The sequence below is a fragment of the Elephas maximus genome, chromosome 20 (assembly GCF_024166365.1).
Source record: "Elephas maximus indicus isolate mEleMax1 chromosome 20, mEleMax1 primary haplotype, whole genome shotgun sequence".
In the NCBI taxonomy this organism is placed as follows: domain Eukaryota; kingdom Metazoa; phylum Chordata; class Mammalia; order Proboscidea; family Elephantidae; genus Elephas; species Elephas maximus.
Window position 1 is genome coordinate 75,415,744 of NC_064838.1, and position 10,402 is coordinate 75,426,145.

General features: G+C 38.1%; 1 protein-coding gene across 1 annotated transcript; it reads right to left on the reverse strand.

The window, feature by feature from the left end:
• Nucleotides 1–3,536: 3,536 nt before the first annotated feature.
• LOC126063947 (olfactory receptor 4C11-like) lies at nucleotides 3,537–4,451 on the reverse strand. The gene has a single exon (XM_049862487.1). The coding sequence runs from the start codon at nucleotides 4,449–4,451 to the stop codon at nucleotides 3,537–3,539; it is 915 nt and encodes a 304-aa protein (XP_049718444.1).
• Nucleotides 4,452–10,402: the final 5,951 nt, after the last annotated feature.

Consider the following 10,402-nt stretch of genomic DNA (forward strand, 5'->3'; position numbering starts at 1 on the left):
CAACACATAGGGAAATCATATCAGATGATTAAATGGTAGACAATCATACAAGGGAATCATGACTTAGCAAAGTTGACAGATATTTTTTAGGGGACATAATTCAATTCATGACACGTAGGTAGATATATATGCATATATGTATATGGGAAGGCATATGTGGATGTATGCACATGCATGTATAGGTGTGTCTGCAGGCCTATGTATATCCATGTTTGTGTGTGCTGCATATATATCCATATACATAATAAAGCACATGGGTGCACAATTACAGAGACTTCCTAGACATGACATATCCTAAAAACTCCCAGGATTAGTTTACTGTGTTAAAAAGCTTAGAATGATAAGTCACGTGAGATAACACAGTCAATTGGCTTAACATAGTTCATAAAGTTAATGTTCTACACTCTAGTTTGATAAGTGGAGTCTGGGGGATTAAAAGCTTGCAAGTGCCCATCTAAGATACAACTCTACTCATTTGCAACAAAAAAGAACGAAGGAAAACAAAGACTCAGAGATGAAACTAATCCACAGGACTAACAGCCCAAATGAACCACCGTCTCTTCTAACCTGAGACCAGAACTAGATGGGCCCAGCTATGACTACTGACCATCCTGACTTGGGACACAATAGAAGGTCCCAGATAGAATGGGAGAAAAAGGTAAAACAAAACTCAGATTTCTGGAAAAAAAAAAAAGTCACACCTACTGAACCAATAGAGACTAGACAAACCGCTGAGGCTCTGACCCTAAGATATCCTTTAAATTGGCACTGAAGCCACTCCTGGAGCTCACTTTTCAGCCAAATAATAGATTGACTTATAAAACAAACAATATCACCCATGAGTAATGTGTCACTTAAACAATCAACTGTATGAGACAAAATGGTCAACATTTACCCAAAAGCAAAGATGAGAATTCAAGGAGGGGAAAGGAAGCTAGACCAATGGAAACAGAACACACAGAATGGAAATAATGAGAATGCTGACAAGTTGTGAGAATTGTAAACAAAGTCATGGAAAATCTGTATAATGTTATCAGGAGGAATCAGTCCCTGGAAAAGGACCTTAAGCAGAGGTCCATCAAAAAAAGGAAGACCCTCAAAGAGATGCATTGACAAAGAGGCTGCAACAATGGCCTTAAACCCAGCAATGATTGTGAGGATGGCACAGGGCAGGGCAGTTTTTCCTTTTGTTTTACAAGAAGTCCCGATGAGTTGGAACCTACTACAAGGCATCTAATAACAGCAACAATTGTTAATGATCTTGAATATCCTTTCATATGTTTGTTGACTGCTTGGATGTCCTCTTTAGTGAGTATTCTGTTCATGTCCTTTGCCCATTGTGTGATTGGGCTGTTTGTCTTTTTGTTGCTGAGTTGTTGCAGTTTTCTATAGAATTTAGAGATCAGGTCCTTATTGGATAAGTCATTTCCAAAGAATTTTTCCCAGTCTGTAGATTATCTATTTATTCTTTTAATAAAGTCTTTTTGTGAGCATAAGTTTTTAATTTTTATGAGGTCCCAATTTTCTATTTCATCTTCTATTTGTGCATGTATTATGTTTGTTATCCTATTTTTACCAAAGATTAGGTCCCATAGTTTTCTTCCAAGGATTTTATGGTTTTAGGTTTAATATTTAGTTCTTTGATTCATTTTGAGTTAATTTTTGTGTGTGGCGTGTTTAATTTTTCTACAGGTGGGTATCCAGTTCTGCTAGCACCATTTATTAAAGAGACTGTTTCTGCCCCACTGAATGGACTTTGATTCCTTGTCAAAAATCAGTTGTTCATAGATGGGTGGGTTTAATTCTGAGTTCTCAATTCTGTTCCAGTGGTCTATGTATCTATTGCTGAACAAATGCCAGCCCGTTTTGATTAGAGTGGCGGCATAGTACATTTTGATATCAGGGAGTGTAAGGCCTCCTGTTTTGTTCCTTTTCTTCAATATTGCTTTGGCTATTCAGGGTTTCTTTCCTTTCCATATGAAGTCAGTCATTAGTTCTTCCATTTTAGTAAAGAATGTTGTCGAGGTTTGTAACAGGATTGTATTTTATCTCTACATTGCTTTAGATACAATTGACATTTTCACTATATGGTCTTCCATTCCGTGAGCACAGGGTACCCTTCCATTTTTCTAGGTCTCTTTTAGTCTCTTGTGGTAATGTTTTATCGTTTTCATTGGATAAGTCTTTTATGTCCCTGGTTAGGTTAATTCCTAGGTATTTTATTTATTTAGGGCTAATGGTCTTGTTTTCTTGATTTCTTTTTTGGAGTAGTCTTTGTTAGTGTAGAGGAACCCAACTGATTTTTGTGTTTTAATCTTATAACTTGCAACATTGCTAAATTCTTCTACTAGTTCCTGCAGTTTTCTTGTGTAATCTTTAGGGCTTTCTATGAGACTAGTTTTTTTTGTTTTTGTTTTTGGTAATGGCACATACGGCACGAAATACGGATGTAGTAAGCAAAGCACAACCAAAGTAAAATATGAGTGAGCGTACATGGATAAGTATAGTCATATTGGTACACAGGCAGTTACACAGTACCACCAGGACTCGTGTATTTCCAAGCAGGGAATCTCATCTCATTTCCATAGATATCTTCTCTCTTTGGATGAATTATTATAACATTGACCCTTTCTCTCTATATGTCAGTTGCTATCTTTTTTATTTATTATATATGATCTCATCCATGACATGTTCATTGTTATAATATAACCCTCACAATTTTATAAAATTGTCACCAATTTAATAAAAAATGTGGGCAGTGTCCATTGACTAAAGTTTCAACAAAAAATGTATATAGAACTAAATTTTATGGATGAATAATGATTAACATGATGAACAAAAAAATGATATTACAGCACACAGGAAAAAATTATGGCTCAATACAGTTAATATTTCTTACAACTGGAATTGTCTTTATTTGAATATAAGTTCATGAGTTGCTCACTGTATGTGCTCAAGAGGGAAGTAAAAGGATGTTCTTTTTTATTTTTTTAAGGATTTTACAAAAGGGAGCCAAGCACCAATAGGGGCTTAATTAGCTTATATGTATGCTCCTATGAGATTCTCATGGTGACCTTACCCTACTGACTGTTGAGCCAGAAAAGACCAGATTCAGTAGTGCCAAAACTTATTTGCCAACAAAATAAATCAGCCTGAAATTATGGGAAAATTATCAAACTTGGGTGAAAAACATGGAGGAACGAAGCTCAAACCAGAATGTACAAAAGAGTGAGCACAACACGATCTGGCTCCCATACTGCAAGAGAACAAGGATTATAACCCCAGAGAACACAAGTGGGGAGTGGGCTTGCACTGCCACAAATATTAACGTACTTGATGTTCTGTTACTTTATGTGACATTGGCTCAAAAAAAAATGGGTCTGTGCTCATTCTACCAATGTCCTCAGACATACCTCTGGGAGATACTGCTATTGTCCACATCAGGATAAGAATACTTTTTCTTCTCATTCAATCCAATTTTATTTAAATTGTGACAGAATTAACAAGTAGAATCTTCTGTTCTTTGCCACCTCAAGTCATAGCTTGTCCCACCATAACTTTCTCATGGCATTTTTAATGTCTGTGTTCCTCAGAGTATAAATCAGAGGGTTGAGCAAGGGTGTCCCAATAGTGTAAAACACAGCCACCATCTTGTCCACTGGAAATGTGATTGGAGGGCGAGTATATGTGAATATACACAGAACAAAGAATAAGATGACAGCGCTAATGTGGTAAGTGCAGGTAGAGAGGGCTTTCTTTCTTCCTTCTGCACTCTTGTTACTCAGAGAGCGTAAGATGAAAATATAGGAGATGATCAGGATTATAAAACTCACCATGCATATGGCCCCACTATTAAACACTATGAGTAGATTTATGACATAAGTATCCATGCAGACAAGTTTCAACAAAGGCTGTACATCACAGAAATAGTGGTCAATAACATTGGGGCCAAAAAACGGTAATTTCAAAACCACGAAAATCTGTACTAATGAATGGATGCGAGATCCCACCCAAGCCAGATTCAAAAATTCATCACAGACGCACTGGCTCATGATGGTTGTGTACCGCAGGGGTTTGCAAATGGCCACATAGCGATCAAAGGCCATAAGTATGAGCACGGAGATCTCCATGCACTCAAAAGAATGGGCGGCAAAAATCTGAGTCATGCACTCATTGTAGGAGATGACTTTCTTCTTAGATATAGCATCTATGATCAACCTGGGAGCTGTGGTTGTTGAGTAGCAGGCATCAGCAAAGGACAAGTAGAAAAGGAAGAAGTACATGGGGCCTCCTAACATCCGACTGTATCCGATGGTCATCACAATAAGTAAGTTTGCCAACAGAGTTGCAAGGTAGAGAAACAAGAAGACCACAAACACTATTTTCTCCTTCAGAACATCCTGTGTTAACCCAGACAGAATGAACTCAGTCACACTGCTGTTCAGCTCCATGGTTACAGTTGACGTGAAAGGATGCACTGAGAAATGGTTTCTATGCAAAGAGAAGGGTGTAGGTGGTGATTTGGCAATAGCAGCAGACTCGGAGTCTAAACTCTAACTGTATAATTCTAGTTCCATTCTGGCTCCGTGATAGAAATCTCACCTTCAGAGTGGAAGACCTGGTTGTTTCCCAGCTGATGCACGGCATGTGCAGCCACAAACCCATCTATCCATGGAGGCTTGCTTGTTTCAATGCTGCTGAATGGTCTCAGCTGAGCTTCCAGACTAAGATGGAGCAGAAGGGAAGGCCTGGGAAACTACTAAAGAATATCAGTGAATGAAAACCCTGCGGATCATTATGGTGCGATCCCATGTTGTGCATGAGGTCACTGTAAGTCACAGATGACTTGATGGCAGCTAACAACGACATAATCAGTTAGGGTTTTTTTTTTTTCTTTTTTATGCTGATATCCATGGTTTAACCACAGGCATTGACTAAATGTCTTCCTTGTGGGTCTAAGACATTTTGGGGGGAGAAAAAAAAAAAAAAACACGGGCAATTTTGCTCTCTGACAAATTCTGAGAACTGCTTATTTTCCTTTATGACCTTGAACAAGTCACTTTAATACCTTGAAACTTTTTCTTCATATAAAACTTAGCTTGTAGTAGAATCTTGGTAAGTGTATGTAAGAATCCCTTGGAGCCCTGTTAGTGTGGTTGAGAGCTCAGCTGCTAACCAAAAGATCGGCAGTTCAAATCCATCAGCTGCTCCTTGGAAATCCTATGGAATGATTCTGCTCTGTCCTACAGGTTCACTAAGAGTCAGAATTGACTTGATAACATTTCTTTCTTTTTCCTTGTTTTTGGTTAAAAAGCCCTTGTAGTGCAGTGGTTAAATTCTAGGTTGCTAACTGAAAAGTTGGCGGCTGGAACCCACCAGCCCTCCTGTGAGTGAGAGATGTGGCAGCCCGCTTCCCTAAAGATAACAGCCTTGGAAACCCTATGGAGCAGTTCTACTCAGTCCTGTAGGGCCGCTACGGGTAGGAATCGATTTGATGGCAAGTTTTTTTTTTTTTTTTTTGGGGGGAGTATGAAAGCATATATGGAATATATGTGTGTAACTCAATATTTGAAAAACATTATTCCTATATAATTCAAACATTAAGTTGGAGATTTCCTATTGAGAAAAAAAAAATTTTCCTTAATTTGGACACAAGTTTAAACCAGTTATTCCTGACTTCTTCAGTATCTGAGTTGGGTTATGTGTTTTCATTTACATTGGCCTAAATGGTATGTTAGCCACTTTTTATGCCTCTGGACCTCATTTTTAAGGTCTTAGTCAGGTTCTATTGCACTTAGTGTCAAGGTGGGTTCCTTTTGAAATGCATACAGCTCAGCTGACTGGAGTGGAGCCTCATCTTTGTATAGGTTGAGCCTTCTATTAGATGATGTTTCCTAGATATGTTACATTTGCAAAGGTTTGCCTTTTTTTCCTTTATTTCTGTGACATAAGGCTTGCAAACATCACTATGGTTTTCCTGTGTGACAGTTAGGGAGCCCTGCTAGGTTAGTTTTGGTTTTTCTGTGTCATATTTGGAAAACCAAAGGCTTTCCATGTAACCTAATAGAAAGACTTCAGTCATAAATTATCTGCCGAGTTTTCAGTGGCATACTGTCATGTCACAGACTGGTGGCACCAAAATGCCACTGACCTGATTGGTGGATTGTATTGTCAGATCATATTTCTCAAAATCCATATTACCAACCATAAAGTTAAACACACTCAATTAGTAAGCATGCTTTCCAATACTGAAAACACATGCCATCAAAAAACATTTTTTTAAATAAAAATTTGGTAATGAAAGGGTTAAGAAGAAATGATATCTCCAACTTCGACTCTTGATTTTGCCTTCATTGTCAGTCAGGACACACGGGGTGTTTGAATAAATCATCGAGGCTGGTAGTATCGAGCAGAATTACTGTATATGTGAAATCACCCATTACTCACGTTAGATACATAGTATTGAATTTCACATCCTATGGATGCAACCGGATATACCACTTCTTGTATTTCTAAAAGCTAAATGATGTCTTCACTCAATGTGATTCTACCACTATCTTACAAAACTTTTGTTTTCTGCCAAGTTTTGTTTCTCTTAAAACATAATTTAAAAAATATATTTCATCATTTCACCATGCAGATATCTTCCCCCATGTTGTACTCTATTTTTTGCATATACGTGTACGTATCTATAGAATTGTAAACTTCTCTGATATTTTAAATATTCTGATTTTCTTTTGGAATTGTTAAAACCTTTTTCCTATATAAAGATTATCTATAATGTATTCATTTACTTTAGGAGTTGTAAATTAACATATACAGGAAATTCATAATATGTTTTCAAAATTTTTTTTAATCATTTAATTTGTTTTCAAATGTTCACCCTCATAAAAGATTTTTATCTGATTTTTTTTCAGCTATGTTGGTGTTAATTCCCTGGTCCTCCAGATGTCCCAGTCTGCATTCTAATTGCTCGAGTCTGCTCCTCTGACTTCCTATTACGTTGTCTAATTCTGTTATTTTATTGTTAATCTTTTGGATTTCTACATGTTGTCTCTCTATGGATTCTTGCAACTTATTAATTTTTCCAGTATGTTCTTGAATAATCTTTTTGAGTTCTTCAACAGTTTTATCAGTGTGTTCCTTGGCTTTTTCTGCAGATATCCTAATTTCATTAGTGATATCATTAAGCATTCTGTAAATTAGTTTTTTATATTCTGTATCTGATAATTCCAAAATTGTATCTTCATTTGGGAAAGATTTTGATTCTTTTGTTTGGGGGGTTGGAGAAGCTGTCCCGGTCTGCTTCTTTAAGTGGTTTGATATGGATTGTTGTCTCCGAGCCATCACTGGGAAACTAGTTTTTCCAGAAAATCCGCTAAAAAAAAAACTGCAGTCAGATCCCTATCAGAGTTCTCCCTTTGGCTCAGGCTATTCAGATGTTAATGAAGCCGCCTGGGAAGGGTGGGGGAGGGAACAGAGAGATAGGAGAGTAGCACCTCAGAATATAGCCAGAGTTGCTTGTCTTGCTTGGAATGACTGTTATATCTGAGATTCTCGCGGGCGCGTCGCCTATGTGTGCTGGCTGTGTGGAGATTGCCCCCGGGGGGTCTGGCCCGCTGGAGTCACGGTCAGATCCTCCGCTTCCAGCCCCACGCCCAGCGTCAAGGCTCCCCTACTGGGACGGTGCACTCTCAACTCCAAAATCAGTCGCTGCCTCCCGGGGACTTCTCGTCTCTCCAGCCGCGTGGCCGTGCCGCCCCCGTGAACTAGGCGGGCCCCCTCCCGGGGTTAGTTCAGATGGGTGGAGTAGCTCCCTGTGCTTGTGCCGCAACCGAGTGTCCTGGCTGGAACGCTGTTCTCCCCACTCCAATACCAGTCGCTGCCTCCCGGGGACTTCTCCTACCGGCTGCGTCCCACGCCGCCCGCGCGACCCGGCTGGTCCCCTTCCCGGGGTTAGTTCAGGGGGTGGAGCAACTCTCCGTGTTTATGGCGTACCTGCGTGCAGTCCTAATCCCTGCGGGACGGTTCCCCGGCTCGGATGCTGCTCTTTCTGCTCCAAGATCAGTCACTGCCTCCCGGGGACTTCTCCTACTGGCTGCGTCCCACGCCGCCCGTGGAACCAGCTGGTCCCCCTCCCGGGGTTAGTTCAGGGGGGTGGAGCAGGTCTCTGTGCTTGTGCCGTACCTGACTGGTACGCTGGCTCCAGGCTCTGGAAACAATCGCTGCTTCCCCGTATTAGTTCGTTCTCCGTCTCTAAATCTGTGTTTGTTGTTCAGGGTTCGTAGATTGTTATGTATGTGATCGATTCACTTGTTTTTCCGTGTCTTTGTTGTAAGAGGGATCCGAGGTAGCGTCTGCCTAGTCCGCCATCTTGGCTCCGCCCCAAAAGATTTTTGAATGAACCCCTTCCCATGGTATAGTCTTTTCTTTATTATTAGTCATTTCAGATAGTAAATTTCAAGATTATTGAGGCAAAAGCTATGATTATCTTCATACTTATTGGTAACTACTGTCAAATAGCCTTCCTTTTTTTTTGTATCAAGGTTTATTAGAAATATTTTAATTATACAGGGAATATATTTATGTAATAAAATATCCAACCTTTAAAATAAATTACAGGATTAAAAAAATTATCCTTCTAAAATTCATAAATTCCCAATCCCATGTTACAGAGGTAACTAATAGTTCCTTACATATTTTTCCAAATTTTCAGAGTTATACATGTACATATTTTGTTTATATATCCTTTTTGATGTAAAAATCGGATTTTTTTCCACTTGTTTCTAAAATTACAGGAATATGAAACAGATTTCTAATGAATATCAAACTTGGATCATTATCGTATTTGCTTGATGAGTAAAAGTAAAACTATGATATACATTTCCTTGATTACTGGTGATAATATAATTTTTGTACATGTTTTACTTATATTTCATCTTTCTGATTTACATATTTTTGTCCATTAGTTTTTTAAATATCTTTAAATTTGAGCTCTTTCCCTTTTTTCATGTTTATGTCCATCAGTCAACAATTTTGAGAGTTGTGTCTTTATCCTGTCTTATATTATTTCTATAATTTTTAATATTAATGTCAAAGGATCTAGAATTTATTTAGAATGAATTTTTAGGTACCTTTACTTTTTCTGATCAATCATCTGTTCATCAATGAATCAATAACACCTTCAACTCAGCCATCGTATGTACTAAGAACCTAATCAGGTCGCTGGTAGCTATAGCAGCACATAGATATGTGTCTTCAAGCTCTTTATGATCACATTGGACAGATAACACAATTCTGAATAAGATAATTATCTGCAAAAAGTTACACGTGACTATATATGATAATACCTAATGAATTGTAGTTCCAAAAGTAGACAGAACCCTAGAGAACAAATTGAGGGTCAGTGAAGGTTCATAAATGAGAAATGAATGGAGTTACTGATTTCAATGTATGAAACTGAAGTTTCTCACCAAATTTTATGGAACTAAAGCTTATACTGAATTTTACCAAGTAGAATTAATGTTTCAAATTAGTAAGTGAAATTGTTCCTCTTATAAAGCTGTACAAAAAGAAATAAAACTTTGTTTTATTTATTTATTTTTTCTGTGACCCAGCTCAAATATTAACTCAGCGTGATAATACCAGTTATAAAAACAAAAAGCTTTGACCGGCAGTTTCACTTATCTCTGACAAATATAAAAAGCAAGTGAATTAATTATTACTTTTTTTTGAAACACTAAGTTCCCGACAGGGACTAAAGACAAAAGCATGTCATTTGCTGTGAGGAGAGGAACAGTTAGGCTAGCGAGTGAGTAAAAGATGATAAGGAGGGGAGAAGCATGAACTGATTCAGGTAAGCATTGTAAAAAACTATACTCTTATTAAAACAAGAAGTTGTAAGAGGTAAGTTTGTGGGCTGATGATGGACAGCAGTGAAAGCCAGGTGATGCAATTCTATTTGATTTTGCTTTAAATGAGCAAAGAAGATTTGAAACCTGAAGATAGGCAAGCAGCACTTCACAAAGATGTATGCATTAGCTAAGATCAGCAGTCCCTTAGAGTTCTATCACTGAGCTCAGCCACTGTTTCCTAATACTCCTGAACAGTCCTAACTCCCTGATATTGGAGGAAACCACGGTAGGGGAACTTACTATTAGCTGTTCTTTAGTATCTTTAATTTTTACTTTGCCTGTTGAAATGTTAATAGTTCAAATTATAGCTCATCCCAAATCTCTATCTCTGGCCCCAAAAGTCTTCCCTTTTCTTCCCAGACAAATAGGCATCTACCTCTATCCCCTATACTCTTATATCAGTATGTACTTTATTAGGTATGTATTGAATTGAGTGAGGTAATATTAGATTATATATTATTTTTGCATGACCTTAAATAGGTTTTCAC

Coding starts and splice junctions, on each gene's coding strand:
- LOC126063947 (XM_049862487.1), bottom strand. CDS start 4,451: ATGGAGCTGAACAGCAGTGTGACTGAGTTCATTCTGTCTGGGTTAACA.